Source organism: Haliotis asinina, chromosome 3 (genome assembly GCF_037392515.1).
Source record: "Haliotis asinina isolate JCU_RB_2024 chromosome 3, JCU_Hal_asi_v2, whole genome shotgun sequence".
Taxonomy (NCBI): Eukaryota; Metazoa; Mollusca; class Gastropoda; order Lepetellida; family Haliotidae; genus Haliotis; species Haliotis asinina.
In genome coordinates, this window is record NC_090282.1 from 36,233,325 (window position 1) to 36,260,715 (window position 27,391).

At 43.0% G+C, this 27,391-nt stretch overlaps 2 protein-coding genes across 3 annotated transcripts; one reads left to right on the forward strand and one right to left on the reverse strand.

The window, feature by feature from the left end:
* Positions 1-1,995: 1,995 nt before the first annotated feature.
* On the reverse strand, positions 1,996-5,578 carry LOC137277896 (large ribosomal subunit protein P1-like). 2 transcript variants are annotated; one of them, XM_067809887.1, is made up of 4 exons: positions 5,352-5,578; positions 5,074-5,134; positions 2,466-2,594; positions 1,996-2,103 (listed from the first exon to the last, which is right to left on the reverse strand). In XM_067809887.1, the coding sequence occupies exons 1-4, from the start codon at positions 5,421-5,423 to the stop codon at positions 2,033-2,035; spliced, it is 333 nt and encodes a 110-aa protein (XP_067665988.1). In that variant the 5' UTR covers positions 5,424-5,578; the 3' UTR covers positions 1,996-2,032. The 2 variants fall into 2 exon arrangements, with proteins under 2 accessions (XP_067665988.1, XP_067665989.1); XM_067809888.1 differs by having other exon boundaries at positions 2,469-2,594; positions 5,352-5,541.
* A 143-nt stretch (positions 5,579-5,721) lies between these two features.
* LOC137277897 (thioredoxin domain-containing protein 5-like) lies at positions 5,722-27,232 on the forward strand. Its single transcript, XM_067809890.1, has 9 exons — positions 5,722-5,903; positions 13,309-13,402; positions 14,429-14,587; positions 15,441-15,644; positions 17,848-17,934; positions 18,692-18,826; positions 19,029-19,111; positions 20,509-20,635; positions 26,463-27,232. Exons 1-9 carry the CDS (start codon positions 5,743-5,745, stop codon positions 26,589-26,591), a joined length of 1,179 nt encoding a protein of 392 aa, XP_067665991.1. The 5' UTR covers positions 5,722-5,742; the 3' UTR covers positions 26,592-27,232.
* Positions 27,233-27,391: the final 159 nt, after the last annotated feature.

Genomic DNA, 27,391 nt, shown 5'->3' on the forward strand with positions numbered 1-27,391 from the left:
TTGACCGATGTTTGTTTTCGCAACTCAGCTGATAAACCCTCTTGCATCACTTACATGCACATATTACATAACATGCAATACATTTGCCATTACAGACCTTAATTTATAATGTTGAGTATTTACTCCAGACAGGAGAAATGCCAAATGGGAACCTTTGTTGAGTAACCGAAGTGGTGTTACTACTAATTATACCTGTTATAAATTCGTTAATTGACCATCCAGAGAATGATGACAAATAACACGTGTAGGTTCAAACGCGAGTTACAGCAAGGAAGATGTAATCTCTGTGTCGCATGCAGCCTGAAAACACTTATGGGCCGATACTGTTTTGAGGATACCAACTGAATTTCGTTACATAAGGAATACACACAGGCATTTGCTGTGTACTTGGGTAAATAGGTGAAATAAATGGTTTTTACGTAAGAAAATTTTCAGATTTCTCTACCAAAGGCAAAGTCATCGTTTTTTGTTTACGAATTCAAATAAATCAACTGTGTGTTTTTATTATCATAAATAATAAACCATTGTAGCTACCATAGCTACCAAAATTTACGTGCGATATTTGCTATCACAGCTGAACCAACACTCAAAACTACCTAAATATAAAGCTTTGCAATCTTCCGTACTGAAACAAATGACTTGCTACGTGCCTGTAGACATCATATTTTCATGTAACATGATTAAATATCGAGGTTAAAAACACAGAAATAGGATCAAATTGGATCAGTAACTATACCATCAAAGCATCCGAAAAGAACTACACTGCTGGGATATTTGGTTACGATCAGACAAGGAATACCATGGATATTTTTAAACAAATGGCATATGATGGGCATCCGGCCTCCTGACTGTTTAGGCGAAGAAATTGTGCTAATATGGACAGGAGCCCAGTTCCTTTGTCCGTCACGGTCGAAGGAGCGGGCGCTGACCAATTTGCGGTTTGGTTTCGTAATTAGACCGTTGCCGAGAAACATTATTCGCTCCGCATCAGTGCCCCTTTAAGGACATTTCTGTACCAGTTCTAGGGAAGTCATTGGTTTAAGACTGGATAAGTATACAAACTAACTGAGCATAACCTGTGTGATTTGCCTGGAAACACTGGCACCAGCGAAGACTTCCAGTTTCATTCATAGAATCGGTAGAAATTGGCTGCTGGAGAGACATCGGTGAGAGTCCCACCCATGAACCCGCTTAAAATGTAGCATATATTTGGGTCAAGCCCTGTCCATACTCAACCGGAAGTTGGTCGTCATCAGCTACCATTTCCCTAATAGACAGGAAGTCCCAAACTTCGGAAGATTTTGAAATTCCCGAGTAGCAAATGTTTATGACATCGACCTGCCTTGTATGCAGAATGTTCATGGATCATGACCACTATACCATTTAGTCATGACACCGTAAGTAGCAGCTGTGTCAAGGCCCTAGCTGGGATCGAATATATTGGGGAAAAAATCAACGTCGCTGATGACGGACTTCTGGTTGAGCATGGACAGGGCTGTAGTTTTAATTCGTTGACACCAACGTCAGCGAAGGCTATCCTTGCGGTTCTAAGAGCACCTTGAGTTTTAACAACTTGTTGTTCTTGCTTGGGATGTTTTACGAAGCTAGTAAGTTTAAATGTATTTCCCATTTGTCTTGACACATTCAGCCTCAAGAATAACAGGAACATTTCCAGTTATAAATATCAGAAGCTTTGGCTTGTTCTATTGCTATGGGAAAACACGTTTGGGCAGGACGTTGACTCCATACTTACTGTTCATTCATCATGTACCTTAAATGAAAGACTGAAAGAGGCTGTTTCCAACTTAGATTCCAGAGTCTTTACTAACCATGAATCACGACTGAGGGATCCCCTTCATAGACCAAGACTTAAATGTTCCAGGCTAGCTACCGAGGGAGGTGAGTTTTTGTAGGTTCTTAATTCGTACACATGGGTCCAGTAAATGCTTCAGTAATGCAGATAGGCACTTTCCTCACAAGATGACAAAAAACATGGTTAAGACGTGGACTTTATTTACAGCACTTGAGGGTTTTAATCAAAGAGTCCAAAGCCCATGTCTTCATCCTCTGACTCGGATTCCTCCTTCTTTGCTTCCTTCTTGTCTGCAATGACAATAGAAATACATAGAAAAATAAACAAATGAATCTTCATTGGATCTGATTAACACATTGTCCTCAAACTAAAACTTCATTTAGTATCACAGAATATCGCCCCCAAAATACTCTTCAACACATTACTACTGAATGTTTCCTCCTGGGAGTAATTTGAATATTGTTAAACTGAAAGCGAGTCAGATAGTTCCAGAGAGCATCCAGATTAAAACGTTTGGACTCTCCAGCCAAGATGGAAAGTCTGAAATCAAGTCCAGATGAGTTGTACTCATGGCAAATGGACCTTCCTCCTTGTCCCTCACTCCCTATCCCCATGGCTCTTGTGTACGTGACTACATTAGTTGCACCCTTACCACCGCCAGCAGCAGGGGCGTCGGCAGCCTCAGGAGCAGCACCTCCAGCAGGGGCAGCACCAGCTGAGCTACCAATGTTGGTGATGAGTTCCTTCACATTGACACCATCCAAGGCCTTGGCAAATAAGCCTGAAACCAAGCATAAATATTGGAAGAAATGGAATTTAGCTGCTTGAAAGACCGCCAATAGTGCACCAAATATATCTGAACATATCAGTTTAATCTGAAAAAAAATGCCAAACAGGTTGCAGTATATCTCTGTAGCCATTTGTATAGATGTGAATAAAAGAGAAACGAGCCAGATTAAGTGTTAGTCTGTAGCATTCTCTAGTACAGAATACACTACAATAGTGTCACTGTTATCCGATGAGAAAGCAGTAATCTTTGCTCATGGCAAAGCCAGTAACACACTAGTGTTCCGGGAATCGATGAGCAATTGTCACAGAAGTCAATTACATTTTGGCAACATCACACCATAGAATAACAGGCAAACTGGACCAGGTGCCTCGCCTCTCTGATTAAGATGCCTATTGAATCCTTACAATTACACTGGATAGGTTAAGTACGGAAAGTCCTCTGCTCAGAAATGCCCTTTTTGGATCACAAACCCTTCTATGGTGATTACTGCGGCATTCTCTTACCGTCACTATGACAGGGCATTATCATCAAACCTCCAGGATTTACATGTTCAAAGTTATTTCATTGCAAATTTATCAATGTGAAAGTAATCAAACTTCAATTACTGATTGAAATTCCAATCGATGATACTGTACACTATCTTCAAGCATAACAAGTGGCTAATGTACATGTAAAATATGTAAATACCCCTAGCAAGGCTCAAGATCACAACCGTAATTCAGGAAGTCAAGTCTTCCTACAGCTTGCCGAGGAAGCAGCTGTTTCTCTTGTGCTGGTAGTGGCTTGCAGCATGAATTATTTCAGTGTGGATGCATACACTATTTGGACCCATGTTTAAGTATATGTTTTAATCTGCAAGCATTGATGAAGGTTTCGTTAATGTAGCATGTTATGAAAACATAGTTCTAAAAACAACAAAACTCCAAAGAACTGTACCAAGTGATCGAACCAAGCTATTTCATTGGAGAGGCAGACAGTCCACAAAATGTCTGCTTTCCCGCATGTTTGCTTTGAGGAAACATTTGCATTTCAAAAGGCTCAATTCTCCTCGAATTCACAAAACAATATTGGGAATGGACAGCTTTTTTGCTTTTTGTCACATATACGCTAAGATCCATAGCCGTTCTTTTCAGACTTGTGCATAAAAGTCAACAAATAGATATTGAGTTCAAATTTCTCAATTTTCACACACAAAAACTATCAATGTATGTATTGTAGAAAGTGTGATGTAAATTCATATTTGTTATCAAACACTCCAAGATTTTTTATACTCTTTCGTCAAAGTGTTTTTAGTCAATTTCTGAGAAGAATGGGTTAAGATTTTGTGTCATATGACAGATCTTTATCTACACACAATTTTGAAGCAGGCTCATCCAACTGATCTTTTGTTCATAAATCCATGATTGCAGTAAATCATTTATTGATAACTAATTAACAGAAGACATTGATGATCAACTATGTGTTTAGCAGTAGATTCCCAACACAAATGTTAACTTATGTAAACAAAACTATTTAGTTGTTGGTTCCATGTGAAGGGGTTTGCTTATTAGATTAGCTAGTATACATTGCCTCAAGGTAATGCGAGTTCCATTTGGGAATTGGGTCTGATAGAAATTCAAAACAATCCATAACAAGGTTAATATTTTGCACAAGCCATCAATTACTTCTGACCATGATGTGCCAGCTTACATAAGCTATATGCACAGCTTTTCTAACACTCCTGTTAGGAAATATCTTTAGGAACACATGCTGGCCATAAGAATTGACCATCAGGATCTGACTTTAAGGATCACTCACATGACCAAGGAATGTCACTGGATTTTAGTTGCGTAAATTACTAAATAGATGCTCATGTCAACTAATAGTGAAGAATCATTATTCACAGATCATTGTCATAATTACTACTGGAAAGTACTGATTGTCACACTGGCTAAAACGCTATTTACCAGGTGATGCACCAGCCAGTGCTGCAGAGCAATATCTCACTATATGGCACCCCCACCCTTTACGATCCTTCGGGTTAGGGTTAACGTTTGGCAACCTTTAAAATCTTTCGGGTGAGGATTTGGTGTTAGGATCTGGTGCCCTTTCCGATCTTTAGGGACAGTGAGCGAGCGAGTTTAGTTTTAGGCTGCACTTAGCGATAATCCAGCTATATGGCAGTGGTATGTAAGTAATCGACTCTGGACCACATAATCCAGTGATCATAGCATGAGCATCAATCTCCGCAACTGAGAACTGATGACTTGTCAAAGTCTGCAATAATGACCACCCTATCTTTTTAGTCACCTCCTACGAAAAGCAAAGTCACCTGCTGTGGTAAGCATGGGTTGCTGAAGGCCTATTTCACCCAGGGCCATCAGTTCCGATCTTTAGGGAGTGCTAATTTATCTGAATAAGTGCAGTACACCCATCACATTAAACAACAAAGTGAAACACTGGCTAGGTTGTGATGATAAAACATATTTACCAGGCCAGTAAGGTTCAACAGAAACACTTGCAGATTTCAGGATAGTGCTGATCTTGTCTGCCTGAAAATAAGAAAAATGGACCTCATTCACGTAATTCATGTTGTACACACTTCAAACATGAATTCATTTTAACAGTTACCAAAACAATGACAGTTTCCAACCAGCATAAGTTCGTTATCAGACTTGTCCTTCTTACTGGTTGCTTGTTTACAGGCATCATTCTGTCAGCTATTTCACGAGCCAGCAGAAATTTTCACGTGTCGATATCCTTACTTACAGTGATCGCAACTTGGTCGTCGGCGAGGATGAGGGCAGCATAAACACAGGCAAGTTCATCTTTAGAAGCCATTGTGATTTATCTTTGTGTTTTCTGTAACGGATGCTTATTGCAAAGAGTGCAAGTCGCCGGATTGGCCTTAGCTCGTTGAGAACCGTGCACTTTCACAATGTGATGGCGCTGGAAAGGAAGTTGCTCTTATCTGGTGCAATAACTTCCGCCTTTACGACACTACTCTTCATTGAAGAATAAAGTTTTAATTGCATAACGGTATACACACTGGAACATAAGATCATTGTCAACTATGGTTGTGATATGAAAAGTGTCTGTAGAAACGTGGCCGAAAAAATCAAAGTCGTAATTGATCTTCAGACTACAATACGACATCAACATGGCGACTTGCATCGTGTACGTGGTGCTATCCTTTTGTGCTGTTTTCGGTGCTGTTGTAGCCGATGCAGAACATGGTGAAGCAGCTCACAGTTACTCGGCAGAGGAATTTAATGACAATGTCATTAAAAACAAACATTTTGTGATGTTTTATGCACCTTGGTAAGTTATGACTTCGGTTCAAAGTTGACGCCGATCAATGGACCCAGTTGGTTAGGTAAACAAGTTAAGATGTGTGTGGCTTGTCATCCTTTCTCCGTATGCAAAGTTTATTTTTACAGAAATCACGTCAGGCTTCTTGTTATGATCACTGTGTGTGTGCCCTGTGTCAACTGTCCTGTTGTCAGTGTGATGTTTCGCACAGATCTCCGGAATGCACACGTTAGCTAAAGGGGCGTTACTTTTTAGGACATGTTCTCTACACATCAAATGGGAAAAACTCCTCCTGCTCTAACTTGTCTAAGGGAGTGCAATCACGGGTGGTGATGATTTGTATGGAGAGTGGAGGCAGATTATGAATAAACGCTCTATAATTTGCTGATAAGTTATGAACGGGCCCAGTTATTGTTGTTATCAGTTGGATAGCAGGCGTGGAGTGGATATCTGCCATGTTTAGGTCTGCAGTGGTACATTGCAATACACACACACATACACACACACACACACACACATATATACACATATATATATAAAGAAGGAAAGAGTTCCGCCTGTTTCATCTCTTTTTACACAGTAAATTTGCTCCTTCCCTGATATAATATTCCAACACTGACATAAATTTATTGATTGTTTTTTATACTTGTTCTAGTTTATTGAATGTATATTTACCATGAGGTATGGAAGTCAGTTTGTATTTTTTTATTTTGTTTGGGGTGGGGTTTACCAATAAGAATTTTAGTTTGTTTTCTTGAAATATAATTTGCTGAAGGTGTAACTTACAATTCTTTTTCAGAAGAAGTCCTCCTTGGGGTACATATAAACATATATGCATTTTTATGTCCATTAAAAATCCCTACGACAGTTGTAACTATTTTGATAATAAAATATTTACAAAACAAAAAACTCGTTTTTGTCTTGTGGGACCACCTTTACAGGGCCCCCCAGGCCCCCTACAGCCAAGAGCAGGTAACTCTGGCCGTCTACCTCGCACCTCACTTTTCATGCTGTCGTTCGACTAGAAAGACGTGTGTGGTCCATTTAGATAGTTTTTGTGCTATCTGCCTACGGAATTATGAGTGAGAAAGAGTCAGCTACTGTATGTATGGTTCCTTTTCTTTCGCACGGGCGTTAGTTGGAATTTCTTGGCTGAAATTTTCATTCATATATTGTTGTAACTTTGCCGGTCGGGTCCTATCTTCCTGTCATGTGGCAGGCAAGATGGCGGTCTTTATGGCTTCTTTTTAGTGCGGGAAGTGTTTCGCTTGCGTCTCACTTATTCCTACGTGTTTCTTATTAGTATGTTTTACATGCTAAGATGTCTTAACCCATTTGTTCTTGTTTCAGTCAAAATGGGGATGTTGGTTTTTAAGACTTTTCGTCTTTTTCATTGCATTACGCACTTGTGTGTGCACACTTGTTACTGCATTTATCCGCTTATACTTTCTTGTTTAGCTGGGTTAATGTATTTTGGCAATTTATTATCGCCCGTGCGTTTATATTTTGCATATTGTGTGTTCAATTGCGTATGTTTTCTGTACATCAGTTACCATTAGTTGGTTCTGATTGTTACAGTTTCGGGGTGCACCCAAGTCTTGGGTCTAGGCTCAGGCACGGGTGCTGTCCCTGTGGGAATCTCAGATCCAAGCTACGGCTCTGGTGTCGTTTTCCCAGCTGGCTCTAGGGGTTTTGCACCGAGCACCGGCTCGGGTGCAATTCCGCTTGCCGGCGCCGGTCCATCGGGTCTCGTACCGTTGGTCACCGGCAACCTAACTGGTGGTTCTCGAGCACCGGCTTTGCCGCCTGCCTCGGTTCCGCTCAGTGCATCGGGTGTCCCTGCTTCGGCAGCCGACCCCACAGGGTCTCGACACCCTGGTTCTTCAATGAGCCAGGGGTATCCCGACTCGGACATCTCGGCTCTTCTGGGTCTGTTGTCCTTGTTGACGGGTCCCTTGTGCGTCGGGGTTACCGGCAACCTAACTGGTGGTTCTCGAGCACCGGCTTTGCCGCCTGCCTCGGTTCCGCTCAGTGCATCGGGTGTTCCTGCTTCGGCAGTCGACACCACGGGGTCTCGGCACCCTGGTTTTTCAGTGAACCAGAGGTAGGCCGACTCCGACAACTCGGCTCTTCTGGGTCTGTTGTCCTTGTTGACGGGTCCCTTGTGCGTCGGGGTTACCGGCAACCAAACTGGCGGTTCGAGCACCGGCTTTGCCGCCTGCATCGGTTCCGCTCAGTGCATCGGGGTCCCTACTTCGGCGGTCGATCTCACGAGGTCTCGACGCCTTCTTTTTTCGGCGAACCGACGGAGGCCGATTCGGAGCTTTTCGCTCCGTTCGTCCCCGGGGCAGGTACGCGAATGGATCGCGGTAGCACTGACCCGATTCCACGGAGTTTCGTCTTCCTGGGAAGTGTTTACTCCGTGCAGGGTAGCCGAGATCAAGGGGCTGTGCCGCAGGTGGTCGTCCCTGCGGACGCCCCCGATCCCGCGGAGTTTCGTCTTCTTGGGGAAGCGTTTGCTCCGTGTAGGGTGGCTGAGGCTCAATTGCCTATTTTACCTTCACTCCTCAGTGAGGTAATTAATCTGCTCCTGTAGGGTAGCCGTTCGCGGTTCGATCTCCCGGAGCTTGACCGGCTACTTGATGGGGGACGATGCGCTATTTGACCCTCCCGCTGTCGACGAGTGCGTGTACGCCTCGATCGCGCTTGGGGGGTCGTCTGGCCACTGCCAGGCGTCGGCTTGTCAGGGTCGCCGCTTACCGCTTTGTACCTCATCGAACCAGGTGTTGCGCTCGGTTTCCGCTCCTTTGAGGAGCAATATCGGAACGCCGTGCAGCAACTTAAGGTTGCGGTGCACTCAGCCTACCTCTCTGTCTTGCAGAGGCAGGTGGTGTCGCATGAGGACGGGGACGAGGATTTTTCCTCGTCCACGTTAGAGCGGCAACTTACGGACGGAGGTGCATTCACATTTGACGCGCAACTCAATGCGTTCACGAGTCAGATGATGTATGCTGTGATTGGCCTTCGTAGGTTATGGCTGTCGCCAGGTATTCACCGGCTACACAGCAGGCACTGCTGTCTCTGCCTTTCCGACTGGGCTTGACCCTGTTCCCGGGGGCTTTGACGGGAGTTAGTGAGGCTGCGGAGGCCGTTAGTTAATTCAAGGACCCTTAAGTCTTTTCTTGAACAACCCTCCACCTCTCGCTCGCGGCCTTCGGTCCTCAGCTCAAGCTATCCTGCGACTCAGTCTAAGGATGCGCCGAAGTGGACTGCTCCACTACAGGCACGGAAGAGCAAGGGCAGGGGTAAAGGGAATACCTCCGGAGCCCTCAGTTGTCCCGTTGCAAGCGGCAATCTCTGCCGTCGGCCGGGACACTTTGCCTTCTACCCGAAATTCCTGTGGGTGGTCGCCTCCCGTTATTACTCAGGGATGGCCACACGCCACAGTGGAAGCGAGAGCTTACTCCTTTTGCCGGGATTCGCTGCACTCCGGTGCCGAAGTCGCCGGAAAAGGTGGCAATCCTCCGTGCCGAAATTCAGTCTTTACTGGACAAGGCAACTATAGAGATGGTTCCATCAGGACAGGAGACTATGGGGTTTTACTCCACTTTTTTCCTGGTAACCAAAAAGAACGGAGGGTTCAGACCCATTCTAAATCTCAAGGGTTTGAACAACTTGATAGAGCTGCCGTCTTTCAAGATGGAGACCCTGAGGTTAGTGATCTCGTCTGTAGAGGCAGGGGATTGGCTTACGTCAATCGACCTCAAAGACGCATACCTCCATGTACCGATGCATCCCGAGTTCAGGAAATACCTTCGGTTTTCCTTCGACGGGGTTTGTTATCAGTTTCGTGTGCTCCCCTTCGGCATCTCCACGGCGCCAAGGGTGTTCACCAAACTCATGCTAGTACCAGTTCAGGTCGCCAGGGCGCAGGGCAACTTTTGTTTCCCGTACCTGGACGACTGGATCCTCAGAGCGCTCTCCCAACACCTAAGTCGAGAATCCACACAGCAGGTGATGGATATTCTCACCAGACTAGGTTGGGTTATCTATCTTAAAAATCAATTGGTGCCGAGGCAGTATCTGGTTTTCTTAGGGGCGAGGTTCGAGACAACCCGAGGGGTGGTTTCTCTGTCCCAAGAGCGCATTTTCAAGGTACAGGGCATAGTGTTAAGGTTCCTTCAGTCCCATATTGCCTCAGCACGGACGTGGCTTCAGTTGCTAGGCAACATGGCGGCGACGGTGGACATAGTCTGGCGTGCACGTCGGAGAATGCGTTCCATTCAGCAGGCGTTAGCACAACAGTGGTCCCACTCGGAGAGCTACGAGAAGAATCTGGCTATTCCCCAGTGGTTGATACGTCACTTGCGGTGGTGGACAGATACCGGGAATCTATTCAAAGGTTTACCTCTGATGACCCCGGTACCGTCGCTCACAGTTCAGACGGATGCCTCCCTCACTGGGCGACCTCGCGATGTCGGGACTATTGTCCGACCAAGAGGCGACCTTGCACATCAATGTGTTAGAGTTGAGAGCTGTGACGTTGGTGTTCGAACGCTTCGTGGATCAGGTTCGAAGCCGAGTGGTTTGTCTAGAGATGGACAACCAGACGGCGATGTCCTACATTCTGAAGCAGGGCGGCACTGTGTCTCCGTCGCTCCTTCAGGAGGCGTGGCAGTTTTCTAATATGGTGCGATCAGTTCAGCATACGGGTTATGCCTGTGTATCTCCCAGGGGTCGACAACGTGCGTGCAGATGCGCTCTCACGACGTGTTCTGGCTCCCCACGAGTGGTTGCTCGATCGGGAGATATTCGGGATTATCTCCCAGTTGTCTGGGTCGTTCTAGGTGGATCTGTTTGCCTCTGGAGTGACGAACTAGATTCCGGGGTTTTTGTTCGCGGATTCCTGATCCGAGAGCGATTGCCGCCGACGCCTTCCAGCGGGACTGGACGGACAGGGTGGTGTCGGCGTTTACGCCAATTCCCCTGATTTCCAAAGTTCTGTCTCAGCTTGCCACCCAACCAGCGCGGCTACTAGTGCTTCTCGCACCTCTGTGGCCGTCTCAACGCTGGTTTCCGGTAATACTCAGGTCGCTAGTGTAGCCGCCGGTACTATTACCGCGGCGACCGAACCTACTATCCCAGGACGGCCAGCCTCACCCCAATCCCCAGGATTCAGTGGGTGGCCTGGCCACTGTCCGGAATCGTCTCCAAAAGAGCGGATTTCCTGCATCAGTTGCAGACACAATTCTGGCTTCGTGGACGGATTCCACGAATGTACAGTGTGAGGATAGATGAGCCTGTTATGCGCGCTGGTGTGGAAATAGAGGGATTCTCGATCCCTTTTCTTCGACTGTAGTTGAAGTATTGGAGTTCTTACCGTCTCGTTTAGAATCTGGCTTAGCCGCTTCTACGATTCGAGGCTACTCCCTGGCTATTTCAGCCTTCCACATACCCGTTGAGGGTGCCTTGTTGGGACAATACCCCCGGGTACAGCGTTTTCTTGCAGGCGTGGACAGACTGCGTCCGGTCGTGAAATTTGTCTCGAGTATTGGAATGGTTACCCACTCCTCTCGTTTATGACTTGGCCAACCCGTCGTTACAACTGTTAAGTTGGAAAACGACTTTTTAGTGGCGGTTACGTCTGGTAGACGTGTTAGCGACTTACACGTCATGTTTTCAGACCCGGATCTTACTATGTTCCATAAGGATCGGGTTAGCATTCGCTTACCGGATTCATACCGCCCAAAAAATTCGATCATTCGCTTCGAATTACCGCGCCTATCGATCTAACTGGGTGCATGCTGCCTGCGTCGTCTGATAATACATACCGTAAGGTTCGTGTATTAGACGTTATGAAACCTCTTAAAGTTATTTTAAGAGAATAGCCTTGCTCCGTACGGAGAAACAGCTATTTTGCTGTTGTGGTGGCGGAATGGCTGGCTATCCGACTGATACACAGACGGCATCCCGATGGATTGTATCGGCAGGCTGCAAGGTCTATATACATAAAGGCTTATCTCCCCCAAAAGGGGTTGTCAGCTCACTCAGTGAGAGCAGTGGCCACGTCAGAACCGTCATTACCAACTGAACAGACACTCACGAGAGTGTGCTCAGTTCGGTCAGTCAGTTCCCTGCAGTAGACAGAATAGTTCTGCTCAAGCTGATTAAGCTTTGTTTGATAACTATATATCTGTTTGCACTCGGTGTTGGGTAACTATCCATTCCCATTTTATCGGCGGTGATATTTGGTGATGGTTTCTTAGTCCCGCCCTCTTTGGCTGGGTGCCTTACTTTCCTTTCCATTTCCCTGCTTAGCTTGCTAGTGCGGTATGGACAAGGTTCAGTTTGGCGAGTGTCCCGTACGTCCAGGTCTCCAAACTTTGATTTGGGTGGGCGGGGTTTCTCATTTGGGATTTCCCAAATTCTAGCCAATGGGCATGTAAGCTTTGACAAGCGGGTCCTCAGCTTTGTCACGCCCCCGCCTTGATTGACATCAGCGGTCAGGTGACCAGGTCGGTGCCTTTTCTATTTCCGTGTGATTGTAGATTTGCACTTCGATCGAATGGACTGTTGCTGTCAGACAGAATACCACTCCCAATTGCTTCTCTTCGGGAGTCTGTTTAATGCTTATATGTACCCCAAGGAGGACTTCTTCTGAAAAAGAATTATACAAACCTGTAGAGGTTATGAATTCTTTGAAGAATGTCCTCCTTGGGGTACGGCCACCCGCCTCCCCTCATTCTGTCTGATACGTTCAGCATGAAAAGTGAGGTGCGAGGTAGACGGCCAGAGTTACCTGCTCTTGGCTGTAGGGGGCCTGGGGGGCCCTGTAAAGGTGGTCCCACAAGACAAAAACGAGTTTTTTGTTTTGTAAATATTTTATTATCAAAATAGTTACAACTGTCGTAGGGATTTTTAATGGACATAAAAATGCATATATGTTTATATGTACCCCAAGGAGGACATTCTTCAAAGAATTCATAACCTCTACAGGTTTGTATAAGTTTATTGTAGGCATTATCATTTCATTAGGTTCTTTCGCCTCAGAAAGTCCACAATTAAAATGTAACTAGAAGCTACGCCCTCCTTGTGACTTGATGGGTAAAGAGTTTGATTTTTCAATTCAAATTAATCAACCTGGAGAGTGTCAGCACTGTGGCACAATTATCATTTGTGATTTCAAGTCCTGCAAATCACGACCTAAATGTGAAATATATTCATTTACAGACTGTTGGCTAACAGATGTCATCTGAAATATCTCAGATGTTCACGAATCCATGTATTTCACAGATGACCCCAGCAGGTGGGAGTTGATTAATTCATCTCATGAATATCAATTCACTGAAGTGATACAAGATACCACCTGTTATATCACAAATGTTTACGAAAAATCAATATTTGTTGTGTGCAGGTGTGGTCACTGCAAGAGGCTTGCTCCAACATGGGATGAACTTGCCAAAATCTATAATGTAGACTCAACAGAAAGGCCAGTTGTTGTTGCTAAGGTGGGTACAAATTGTACAATTTCTACTTGCTGAAACCGGAGAAGAACTGATCTCGATTGAGTCTGTAGTGGACTTCATACCATACAGCATGGAACATTGCTCACAATATCAATCACTAGAGTGTCCAGTCCAGGGTTCCTGATTCACAAAATGTTTGTTATGCGACAACATTCACAAGCCCATGATAAACTATAGAGTTATGACAAGTCATAGCGTTACGAAAGGTTTGTGGATCAGTACCCAGGCTTTCTTATTTACAAACAACTCTCATTATGCTGGAATATTCCTCAGTATGACATTTAAATAACAAACATTTAAACAACAAACAAATGAATATTCTCGATATCTTAAGGGTTCTCATTTTGGAAAGCTACACTAACTACTCTATCCATTCTCGTGGCGCATGCAATCTCAAATTTCTTTCCTATTTGCCTATTTTTTGTCTGTTTCACTCAGCCTAAGGAAAATATGGGTTAAAAATCTGCATCAGTGTTGGGTTGGGTATATCAACAACATGGCAGGTTCTCTCATTCAGTACAATAGAGTTGGCCAAAATTTCAACATTTAAAAGCCGAGTAATACACAAAAGAAAGCTCTGAAAAATCTATTTTAAGAAAGTGTATCTTTATGTCAATAAGACACAGTCAGTGTCAAGTCATCCCCTACCCATTTCTCCTTTTTTTCATCTCAACCGTTCATTTGTCAGTGAAGTTAAATGAAAATTATGCACATATGATTTAGGATTTGCTTGGCTAATGGGAATGAATGAAGGGGTAAAGGTACAGCTAGCGGCGTTTATCCTCACTTATAATTAACACAAATTTCATGTGTGGAGTACAATATTCTCTGAGTTTTACACAGGCTTGAATTACCTGATAGAGAAAGTCATGTCATGCATCTCAAATACTTTGGATATTCACAGTCCATGGTTACAAGTTATGGAGTCAAAGCATATACAAGCCTGTAAAGTAGTGGCATTGATTGTAGCTCACGTTCCAACACTGGTGATACGTTGTCTGTGTGCAGGTTGACTGTACAGAGGAGACAGCAGTGTGTGCTGCACAGGGAATTACTGGATATCCAACACTCAAGTTCTTTTATGAGTCTTCCACCGACTTTTCACGCTACAAGGGTCCAAGGGACTTGGATGCTCTCAAAGCTTTTGTGGAGGAGCAATTCAGTCAGGTAAGTTATGTTTGTGTGTTCACTTCTGAGTATTATCAAGTGATGAAATGTGAATATTTTGATGACCTGTGGAAATACTCAGCTGTACCCGACCCCAACACAGGTGAAACTGACGAATAAAGATGGAGTCTGCAATGGTAAAACTTTTACTTTGAGACTGTCGCAAAGGTTTCACACATCAGAACTCAACATTACATTAAAAGAATGTTGACTTTATGAAACTGTCAAGTCTCACTGAGAAGACATCAGATTGTGAATTGAAGACTTGTGCATCAAGATAAAAAGAACAGAAGATGTAGTATTAACAGTATTAGTTTGATAACCCTCTCTATGGTAAGACCTCCAGATTTATGGATATCAACTTCCTTATTGTGGATAACACAACGGAGCATATGCTTCGATGAAGCATCAGGAGCAAGCACACACTCCGCAACATGTTATCCTCACTAAAGAAGTTGATATCCATAAATCTGGCTTTCTTATGCTTTCCACTTCTAAATGTCCTTCAAAGCCTCTTTATGGGGCTCTTTTTCGGTCTTCAGATGTCACTATCTCCTGTTTGACTTTGTCAGAAAGTGTTACCACTTTCTCTATAGTGAAACCCACCAAGATCAGTTCAAGTTCATGAAAATGTGTAATCAAAAGTAAGCATACTCAGTAGTTTGGTCAACATTCAATATCTGTCAGATTAAACAAGTCATTCCTTCTTATCTAATAGTAGTATCAATATTACTCAAATGAGGGGGCTTTGGGGTAGCCTAGTTGTTATAGTGCGTGGAGACCGCTTCTAGCATCAACTGCAATGATATTGCTGGAATATTGCTAAAAGCAGCAAAATGCGAAACTCACTCAGGGAGAGGAAAGTGACCCACAGCCTCCTGAGCCTCTTCGGACACTGGTTGAGCTAAACGAGGACACATTCCAAGACCACATCAAACATGGCCAACACTTCATCAAGTTCTACGCCCCCTGGTGTGGTCACTGTCAGCGCCTCGCACCCACGTGGGAGGACCTGGCCAAAAGCTTCCAGTACAACGAAGATGTCAGCATAGCAAAGGTAAGTGCTGGATTCATTCTGGTTGCACTACAACAGCACTGTTAGTGTAGATGTGGAGCAGGATGTATCAGTGGTTCATGTTATCACAAATATGACAAGCTATCAGGGTACTGCTATAGGGAGCAACATCCTGTCCATTGGGTTAGAGCACAAACTACCCTAACTATGGCAGTTTTGACCTGAATGCTATTTTCTATTGAATCCATGAGGTGTTAAATGCCAAATGTGTCACTTTCTGATCTGATGTCTCACTTTAATGTAAATGCAGTTGAACTCTTTTGTTACAGTGAACATATATTGTGGTTTGAATACTTTAATCATTTTCTGTTCAACAAGCAAGATGATTACACTGGCTAGTACTAGCAGATACAATCAGGAACTCAAGAGTTGTCCATGTCTTGGCCTGTTTGTCTTCTATTTGGCAGGCACGTTGTGAAAGACATTTCTGTCTGTTCAAACTACATGTATATATATATACATATGGAAATTAATTAAGCAACACCAAATTCAAAGACACATAAAAACTTAACAAAGTTTAACGAAGTAATTTTGATGATTGATTATTCAATTTTGATGTATTGACATACAGCATGAGCTTTTCATGGGTTGATATGACGCGCGTGAAGCTTGCACAGCGCACGTGCATTGCTTTAACCTCAACTTTCGAAAAATGCACTTTTTCCCTGGGGTGTTTACAAGCGCAGGTTGTCGATTGCATTCGGTTTTTCATTCATTTCAATGTCATGGCACGTAGGAAATTATCAGAGGCCACTCGTTGGCAAATAATCGGCATGAGGAATGCTGGTATGTCTCTAAGACAAATCGGGACTCAAATCGGACGACATCATTCCATAATTTCAAAACTTTTGAAAAAATACCGGGCCACTAATGAAGTTAAAGACCTGCCTAGACCAGGAAGACCCAGGAAGACCACAGTCCGGGAGGACAGAGCTTTACTGAGACTTGTACGGCGCAGGTCCTTCGACTCGAGCTCTCGGTTGAGACAGGAGTGGCTTCCAGGGAGACCCATCTCGAACAGGACTGTTCGGAATCGTCTGAAAGCTGCAGGATACCGGGCAAGGAGGCCAATCAAGCGACCCAGACTGTCTCCAGCCCATAAGGCAGCCCGACTGGCCTGGTGTAATGACCGTTTGCACTGGAACATTGCCTCTTGGAGGAAGGTCCATTTCTCAGATGAGAGCCGGTTCTTGCTGCACATGGTGGACGGTCGTACTCGGGTCTGGAGGCAGAGGAACACAGCAATGGCTCCACGGAACATCCAGGAGACTGTGGCCTTTGGGGGAGGTTCCGTTATGGTATGGGGGTGCATTTCCATGAACTGCAAGTTGGATATCATTACCATCCGTGGCAACCTTAACGGTGTTCGTTACCAACAGGAGGTTCTTGACAGGGCTGTGGTACCTCATTTTGAGAACCATCCTCTGGCAACGAGACCCATATTTATGGACGACAATGCTAGACCTCACAGGGCGCATGCTGTAAATGATTTTTTGCGGCAAAATGCAATTGACAGAATTCCATGGCCTGCCATGAGCCCTGACCTCAACCCCATTGAACATTTGTGGGACTTTATTGGCCGTCGTGTGAGGCAGAGAGACCCACCAGTCCATAATCTCAACGAATTGACGGCTGCCCTGCATGAGGAGTGGAACAGGATCCCCCAGAATCAGATCCGGAGACTCATCCAAGGAATGAGGAGGCGTCTGGAATCGGTGGTGCGTGCGCAGGGAGGACACACTAGATATTGATGAAAGTCGGTGTGCAGACTCTCAGATGACTGTTCTTTCTTTCCATGTGACATTTGTGTTAATACACCTGACAACAACGTCTGTGGATGAATAGTAAATTGTGTCCATTTTTTCATGAATTTAAGACAGTTTTAAGAATTTGGATTTCGTTGCAATAAAGCAAAGTCTTGATACTTTTTCCCTTTAAGTTGTTTGTCAGAGATCGTCTGTTGAATAAAAAAGTGTCAAACTATATCAACCCGGCATATTTTGATTGTCAGAACACTTCAAAGTTGCTCCAATAGAAAAAATTGGGGTGTTGCTTGATTAATTTCCAGGTGTATATATCAAGGTGACCAACAGTGAAACATACAGCTTTAAACAAGTGACCAAAAGTGGCTGATTGTAAACTGCAAAACAGACTAACTAATACAGATTTCTGGTTTCTGTTACAGATAGACTGCACAGCCACTGGTTCAGTCTGTGACTTGTATTCTGTGCGAGGTTATCCTACCCTCTTGTGGATGAAGGATGGGCAGAAGGTAAAGTCTCCCTGATTATTTTTAAGTCTCTGGAAAACACCCCACCTCACATTGTTTTCTTGTCCCTTTGTATGTACTGATGCAGCATGTGTTGAAATTGTTTCTTACTAATGAAATACGCTATACACAGGCAGGTCCAGTTGTGGGTGCACAAGCTCCCCTTTCTCTCAAAATTGTTTTCCCTGAGGAGCATGAGATATGTGCGCCTGTCCTCCCAAATCTGGGATCCGCTATGTACAGCTGATATATTTTCGTATATTGGATTTTACAATTTTAGAGAGACACTTTTGTTGTTATCTTTCTAATCACTTAAACAGCTCAAAACTTGTCACTAACCTTCGAAACACACAAAATGTCATTCAAGAATTTACCATGTGTATGTGATGCAACAGCATTTATTGAAGCTCAAGTAAACACTTATATCCAAATTTGTATGGTATTCAAAACTTCATACGATAGTCCTACCAAACAATCATGAACTACACAAGATATGATTTTTGTTGAAATGTAATTGAAATAGTTTCAATTTCAATTGTTTTTATGTAAAAAACTATTGGATGCGTATGAAAACACACATGCATTTGTTATAACATCCTGTATTGGACAAATCTTGTTTGACAATTTAGCACATATAGTGGTGTAACAGATTTGAGTGTTTCACACTGTGTCACCGTGATAAGGTGGCTAAATGAATTAGCTCTGAACCCCTTTTTGAGTGGTTTCATGTCATATGGTCAGTTTTGCCTATTTTGACCAGGTTGACCAGTACCAGGGAGCCCGCAACTTGGATGACCTGAAACAGTATGTGTCGAGGATGCTTGATCAGGACCAATCAGAACAACACAGGACAGATGAGAAGATTGTGGAGGGTAGTCTGGATGATGAACCAGAGGTCAGGGGGCAAATGTCAAAGTCTTGTATTACAGAATTATTAAACTGGAAATGATTCCTTTTTAATTATATTATGTATAATAAATAGACATAAAGTTGGTAACACCCTATTGAAAGTGTGTAACAAGATGCACATGGGTAAATAATGCTTGTTGAATGATTGACATGTTAGTAAGTGTCTTAGATATGTTTGTGATTTGCAGCCTGAAGTGCTCGACTTAACAGCTGATGATTTTGATGATGTTTTGGCGGAGGGAATGGTATTTGTCAAGTTCTTTGCACCATGGTTAGTATCAGTCTTTAATGTCATTTTAATACAATGCTTTGTGTCAGTTCTACCCATTCAAGGACTTGATATTCAGTGTATTCAACTCCTTACAACATGTATCTAAACCGTCTACTCCACTTAACTGCTGAAGCTGAAACTGCAACAGTGATGAAATATTTATTTGAAAAAGATGTTTGAATTAGGAGATAAACATCATGTGTTGGCCAGTTTCCGGGTGTTGTCGAGTATTTGAAGCATGGGAATGCATTTGGAACCGACGGCGTGAGCCGGAGGTTTCAAATGAAATATTCCCGTGCTTCAAATACTCAATAACACCCGGAAATTGGCCAACACATGATGTTTATCGACATTGTAAACACAAAAGTAAACCAAAGGGTTTTACTGTCTGCACTCGTTTACATCGAGAATGAGTACAGCAGTGAAGTGTCATCAGCTGGCCGTTTCAGCTGGTTCCCATGGTAGCATCTGGAGTTGCTCATTGGTGACGTCATTATAATTTTACGTCACAATATGATTTGAATGATGTCACCACTGTTGATGACGCAAGAAAACAATTGTTTGCGAGGTTTCTTCGTGTCAGTACGCAGTAAATAGTCTTGCAGTTTCCGGGAATCTAATACCATTTGATCATGTTTTTCAAACAATCAGATTACAGAACACAGTGACTTTTGGTTTACAATCTGATTTTCGACACTGCCATCATGACGGCCATATTGAAAAAGCCATGTGTTGTTATTAATGTTAATATATTTTACAGTGTGATGAAATGTTGGATATGAGTTGCAAATAGTGGACCTAAACATATTTTCAAGTTAATTCCCACAAAGTATCTTCTTCACTCCGTAAACTTTATCTGTGAAAATTTGTTTTTTAATCTGAAGTATTTATGCAGAAAATATTTGAATATTCATACAGTGAGTAAAATCTGATAAACTGTTGGTGTTATACTTAGGTGAGTCCAGACTCTAAAACAAATATTACCGAGTACGGTGTAAAATTAAACCTATTCACTCTTACTGAGCTACAGTCCCAGATTTTTGACAGACTTGAGCAATGCCCAATTAAATATTGCTACTCCATAATGGATGGGTAGTTTGTGAATCCAGGATAAAATATGCCTAAGTTTATCAGTTAGAAGATTAAACTGTGTAAACTGCATGAGATGTCAGAATAATTCAGCAACTTTCAATGCTGTTTCATCCTTTGGAGAGCTGGGACATACCCAGTCTAAATGTTGCAGGTTACATCCACACCTAGATGTCTTGCTTATCAAGGTATCCTGTTATTGTTCACTTTTATCTTCAAAATCCCAACTTTGCCACAATGTATGTGAGTTGCTGAAGGTAGCTCCTCCTTCCCCACCATTACCCACCCACTGTCTTGTTGTTCTGCAGGTGTGGACATTGTAAACGGCTTGCACCAGTATGGGAAGAACTGTCCAAGAAGTTTTTTGATGTTGGAGATGTGAATATTGCTAAGGTTGATTGCACTGTACAAGGGGCACTGTGCAAGAAACACGAGGTATTGTCAGATTGTGTTGATATGTTCTGCTTTCATGTTACAGTTTGTTTGTTTGTTTTGTAACTTTCAGGTTGTTCAGTATGTTCGTGCTGTATCGTTTTGGCCTATGGTCAAATCTGGAGCAGTAGGGTAACCTTGCGGTTGAGGTGTTCACTTGTCACACCAGATGCCCTGGTTCGATTCCCACATGGGCACAATTAGTGAAGCCCATTGCAAGAGTCCCTTCCATGATATCGCTGGAATATTGCTAGAAGTGCCACAAAACCAATAACTCACTCATTCTTTCCAAACCTGAGCAGAATAAACTGATGGTTAATATCATGTTTTGTTGAGAATTAATTGTGAGTACCATGACATATGGCCCTAATGGTCATTCCAGGTTAAGCCCTCCACAACCTATACTGGTTTAATAAATTGTATGGTCAGTTTTGAAGAGTGAGTGAGTGACTTTAGTTTTACGCCGCTTTTTAGCAATATTCCAGCAATATCATGGTGGGGGACACCAGAAAATGGACTTCACACTTTGTACCCATGTGGGGAATCGAACCCGGGTCATTGGCGTGACGAGCGAACGCTTTACCCACTAGGCTACCCCACCGCCCCCAGTTTAGAAGAAATAAATGTTATCTTCTCCCATACCCGAATAGTGCGATTTGGCATTCATAATATCGGTCACTGGAGTGTTTGGTCCAGATAAATTACATGGCACCATTAGCTTCAATATTTGTGGGTGGGATATCATGCAACAAACAAACAAACAAACTTCTAATCTCTAAACAATCTGTTGCTGTTTAACAGATTTGTTTGTACCTCACATTATCAATATATTGAAATACTTACTCACCACAGATGACATTTTGTCAAGCCTTTAACGATTATGACAATCAAAGATGACATTAGATCTTTTCATTGAGATGTTCCCAAATTTTCACTGATAGTTACTAATTTTTCCTTATCCTGACTCATGCTTAATTGCTTATCTCCTCTTCCCTGGCAAATGTAGTGGAATACCTGAAATCCCTTGAAGTTCCCTTCTAAAAGAAGCGGATGTAAAAATACACTCACAAGTTGCCTCACTTTACTCGCGCACATGGTCAGCTGATCGGCTATGATTGTCACTCTCTCCCTATCGCCCGACAAGGGCGGCTGTAGGCACCTGGGGTCCCGCATAAGTTCTTCAATTATTTTGGTCCTTAAACTAAATTTACATTGTATGTGGTATTTGGCTTAGTATATGCATCATATTTTATCAAATCTGTGATTATTGTGTCTTTATTTAACACGTATTTCATTAACTGAGACTTAATCTCAGTTGATGAAATTGTGTCTACAGTGTACATTATGGCTGTCAGCGGTTGACCCACACTTTGTTTGTCCGGTGTGTACAGCCCACATGTTTGTCTGATACCCGTAAATTTTGCAGAAGTTTATCTGATTCAGAATTTACTTTATGTACTCGGTCTGTGTACAGATGTATGAGGGACAGGCAATGTCGGCTTGCATTAGCCATGTCTAAAGCGGGTGAATTAAATTCGGGTAACCGTTTATCTGTGTCTGCTGAGATTCATGCCACTGATATGTCTGGCGTTTCTCTGGGGTTATGTCTGGGGTCCGGCAAGTTGTACCCTAAACCACAGAAGCGATCTTCTTCAGAGACAGGGCTGTCATCTTCTTCCAAATCATCACAGAATCAACATTCTTCGATGAAGAAATTCATTAGGGGAATAAATCGTCCCTCTACAAGAATGACACATCTTCAACGAGCCGCCATTGATTCTATGCAGCGAGCAAGATATCATCCAACGTAGCTAACGTCTTCCACCCCCAGCTGTTCCCATACAACCGTCTCAAGAGGGTGGACATCTTCACCTCTAGTGGAAAATTTGGGGAATTCTCAAAGACGACTACGTCATGAAGATTCTGAGAGACGGCTAAAAGATTCTGTTGGAATATACCCCACTGCTCACAAGACTACCAGCTCCCATCGTCTATTCAGAGAATCAACTAGACAAGTTGACTGACGCTATATCAACGCTGTTGCTGAAGGGAGCAGTAGAAGTAATACAGTCGCAGAGTCTGACACCTGGCTTCTGCTCCCCAATCTTCTTAGTACTGAAGAAGAATTCAAGGGAAAAATTCCGGCTCATATACAACATAAAGGAATTCAACAAGAATTTTCTGTGGAAACACCTCAAGAAGATCTTCCTCAACTAAGATTCCTCATCCGTCCAGAAGACTGTCTCTCCAAAATCGATCTGCAAGACGTGTACCTACACATCCCGATACATTGAGAATCCAGGAAATATCTGCGCTTCCTTTTCAATGGTTAGCACTACCAGTGGACAGTCCTACCGTTTGGAATATCTTGGGTAACCAAGCCCATCCTTAACTATGTACACCTGAGGGGCACTTTTTACCTGGATGACGGCATACAAGTGCATCCAGAGAAAAATCAACTCAGACTACAGTTTGACTTCACCATCAGGCTACTAACACAACTGGAATGGTTAGTAAATCATCTAAAGTCGGAATTGGAACCTCAACAAGAACTCAAGTTCCTCGGGATTCATTTCATCACAACATTGAATCAGATTGTCATCCGGACCGGTGGGTCAAGATTCAAGACATGATAAAGCAGGCTCTACTCTCTCGGTTGGCACTTCGACAATGGCAGTGTCTACTAGGTCTCCTCACGTCAGCACAATATATGACCAGAAGAGGAAGACTATAGCTGTGTCCGCTACATCGCTTCTTGAATCTTCATCTCAACAACACAGGTCAGATTCCACTCCCAGACAGTGTGAAGCCCTTTCTACTTCGGTGGACTCGCTGATCGAATGTCTTGGGACTTTTATGTTAGAGCCAGCATTCAACAACCATCTCTACATAGATGCATCTCTGCAAGGATGGGGAGCCCATCTTGACAACGCGGTAGCAGCAGGAATCTTGAACAAAGAAGATCAAGCTCTTCACATCAACAACTTGGAGATGAAAGCGGTCATTCAGACAACACTGAGAGACAAGCTACTGATGATCCATACAGACAGCTCAACAGTAGCTTTCTTCATAAACAAACAAGGGTCAACGAGATCTCCATCTCTACTACACCTGACATTTAAACTTTTCAACATAGTCGACAGTCTGAATCTCCAAATATAAGCATGTCACATACCAGGAGCCTGTAACATCATGTCAGACGCCCTATCTCGTCTTCTTCGTCCATCACCAACAGAGTGGATGCTGCATTGGGAGGCGTTTCAACTAATCAGCCAGAAATTCGGATAGCTGCAAATAGATTTATTTGCAACAAGGTTCAATAAACAACTACCTTTGTATCACCGGTACCAGATCCATTAGCCAGGGCAACAGATGCTTACGGCATCCCATGGGAAGGACTAAACAGGTTTGCATTTCCCCCTCCAGTCCTGCTAACAAAGGTAGTCGAGAAGATCAAACAGACGAAGCGCCTACAACTGATTTTGATCGCGCCTTACTGGCCAACGAGACATTGGTTTCCAATACTTATAGATAGTGATTGAAATAATTTTTCAACTCAACCTGACAGCCAGGCTGGTGGCCCATAAATGTTGCCTGCCCATCTTGAAAGTTGCCTGTCAACCTTTAAGTAACCCTCTCTTTGATTAGTTCTTATTGAACCATGTTTCTACAGATATCCAAACACAACGTAGCTTACTAAGCCAGACAGTTTTGCCATCTTTACTGGCTGAAGAGGTGTCCATGTTGGAATTATGGAATATGCTCGTAGCTTTCATTCAACTTTCTTAAATCAAAATATGACATGACAATTCAATTGGAATGGTCGTCCTGAGAGAAAACTGAAAGTAGGTCAACCTTAAAAATTTCAGCCAGACAATCGGGCTGGTGGAGAGAATTTCCAGGCAGCCCGACTCAAAATTTACCGGCCACGGGCAGTCGGGCAGGCCGTTATTTCGATCACTGCTTATAGAAGAGTTATGAAAACCAGGGCTACAGCTACCAGATCAGAAAAATCTTCTTGTCCACCCCCACACGAAACAGGCACATGGCAACCCATCTGCTATCTAACTCCATGTATGGACCATATCAAGACCTGCTTAAAACACAGCAGCGAAAGCAGTTACTTTAGCCTTACAGAAATCCACTCGCACTCTATATGATGACAAGTGAAAGTGATTTGAGACAATACGCCAAGAAGAAAGGCTTCACGGTGATGAAAGCAACACATCTGCTGATAGCAGATTATTTATTTCATCTATGACATTCCAGAGGTCTGAAAGGCTCTACATTATCTACATATGTAGCACTAGCAGCGCTCAGCTCAGTCGTCACCTTGAAAACGGGGATCAAGTTGACTGAAGTACCCAAGCTACTCACCTTTAAGTTGGAAGATCAATAATGTAGATTTAGAGCTCCAGCGTGGGATCTATACATCGTACTCCAACATCTCAGAAGTGATGCGTACAAGCTGCTTGACCGGACCTCATATGAACTACTAACTCAGAAGACGCTGTTTTTACTTGCCTTGACTAGAATGCTGCACGAATGTCAGAAATTCATGCTCAAGACTTCAACTGCACGAGGTTTGATGCAAGTCATCAAGAGAAAGCTCTAGGTGTAAGATGGGATTTTATTGCGAAAAATCAACTGCCAGGTCAACTGGATAGACAATAATTCCACATACTGGCATTGTCTTCAATCCTTGGACCTCATGATACTAAAGATCTATCATTATGTCCAGTTAGAGCATTGAAAATATACATCGCTCATACCAAGTCTAGAAACATTTCAAGTGCCTGTTTATCCCTATATCTGCTGAGACACCTATGGAAGTATGCCACAACACTATCTCAGTATGGATCAGAGCTGTTATATTGAGAGAATATAAAACAGCAGGATTGGAATTCAGAGCCTTGGCCTCTACACTAGCGCTGCATGGGAATTGCTTGCTATCAACTATAATGGAGGGCTGCTTTTGGAAGTCAAACACAGTGTTTGCCAACCACTACCTATGAGACATAGCCACAGAGGATGTCACTGGCATTCATCAGTTTGGGCCTCTCGTCCTTGGTCAGCACCTAACAGTTCTCTGAAGGCGTTTTATCACGTGACTTGTGGAAGCCAGACACACTGCAGAGTATAATGGTGGAAAATCTATGCACACTTCTTAACAGACTAGCATGAGTGATTATGACCGTGTACTTGCAACGAAGATACTTGTAGATAAAGAGGGGTCACATCTAGTCTTCATTACAATATCGTGACATTTAGTTGCATCAGAAACGGGACACTAGCTACTTTCGGTGTCATCACATTCCAGTCAACGAAGTCTTCTGCAGAACACAAGTTTGACTGGATGTGATCCCCCGAATCTACAGTGAATATTAGAAGAACAGGACCAAGTTATTGCCTCCACCGTTTTTGTCAGGTTTTGTAAGCAATTTAAGCATGAGTCAGGATAAGGAAAAATATGTAATTTTCTGCATAAAATTGATATTTGATACTTATACTGACTCATGACGCAAACCCTCTCAGCCGCCCCTCACAGGCATGCTGAGTTCTTATATTCTCGTGTCGGGCGATTATTAAGAAGGGAGTGACTATCATGGCCGATCAGCTGACCATGTGCGCAGGTAAAGGGAGGCTACTTGAGGGTGAGTGTATTTTAACGTCCGCTTCTTTTAGAAGGGAACTTCAAGGGATTTCAGGTATTCCACTACCTTTGCCAGGGAAGAGGAGATAAGCAATAAAGCATGAGCCAGGATAAGTATAAAATATCAATTTTATTCAGAAAATTACATATTCTGATCTTTTTTTTATTTATTTCTAGGTTCGAGGCTATCCGACACTGATCTTATTCAACAATGGTGTAAAGATCAGTGAATATAATGGTGCTAGAGATTTGGAGTCACTCTTCTCATTTGTTGAACAGCATAGAATAAAGAGGGACGAGTTGTAGACACACCTAAGTCTTTTTACAACTTCTTAAGTTATTTTCTTTACAATTTGTCAGATAATGTCCATGAGATGCGACTTCAGTTAATGTAATGTAGACTCTGCGCTCCACAACTGACACAGATAATGGCTCAGCAAGTAAAAGAAAATGCTTTGGGAACCTGTCCCTCAAGATCTCAAGAATCAACAACTTCATATTTTCAAGGGAAATATTTATTTGGGGAATTGTTAATCCAGAACACTGACGTGCCGTCCATGTGAATGATCTTTCATTGTATCTACCATCAAGTAAAGTATTTGTTTTCAAAGGTCAAGCTGTTGGTCCAGTGAATATTGAAAATACCACTGGTCCTCATTAAACTATGAAACGTATGCTTATCATACCTTGATCTAGGTTATGATGAGTTCACCCATTCTCTCAATGTGGTATTGCTGAAATGTTGCTGAAATATTGCAAAAATGAGGGTAAACACTTCTCACTGTGACATACAACTGTTGTAACGCTGACTTGGTGCCACTGACTCTGATCAACTGATCTGATCATGAGTGTTTGTCAGTCTGGAAAATCTATTTTCTAACTTTTTGTGCAATGTAATCTCATCATATCATGTTTACAAATTAATAAAAAAAAAACAATGAACAAAATTAATATTTTCATATTTGGACCCAAGATTAGATACATTCTGCTATCTTTCTGTCTGTATTGATGCAACTTTCCTTGCACCATGGATGTATCAACACCCTTCCTTGTTGGTGTGAATATTTCAAACCAATGATGTTGGTATGGATGCATCTATGCACGTC

Bases quoted from the DNA above. Each gene is read 5' to 3' on its own strand.
- LOC137277896 (XM_067809887.1), bottom strand. From the start codon at position 5,423: ATGGCTTCTAAAGATGAACTTGCCTGTGTTTATGCTGCCCTCATCCTC. The intron at 5,135-5,351 runs GTAAGTAAGGAT...TCTTATTTTCAG, and splicing joins ACGACCAAGTTGCGATCACT to GCAGACAAGATCAGCACTAT. The intron at 2,595-5,073 runs GTAAATATGTTT...GCTTGGTTTCAG, and splicing joins TGTTGAACCTTACTGGCCTG to GCTTATTTGCCAAGGCCTTG.
- LOC137277897 (XM_067809890.1), top strand. From the start codon at position 5,743: ATGGCGACTTGCATCGTGTACGTGGTGCTATCCTTTTGTGCTGTTTTC. The intron at 5,904-13,308 runs GTAAGTTATGAC...TGTTGTGTGCAG, and splicing joins GTGATGTTTTATGCACCTTG to GTGTGGTCACTGCAAGAGGC. The intron at 15,645-17,847 runs GTAAGTGCTGGA...TTTCTGTTACAG, and splicing joins AAGATGTCAGCATAGCAAAG to ATAGACTGCACAGCCACTGG.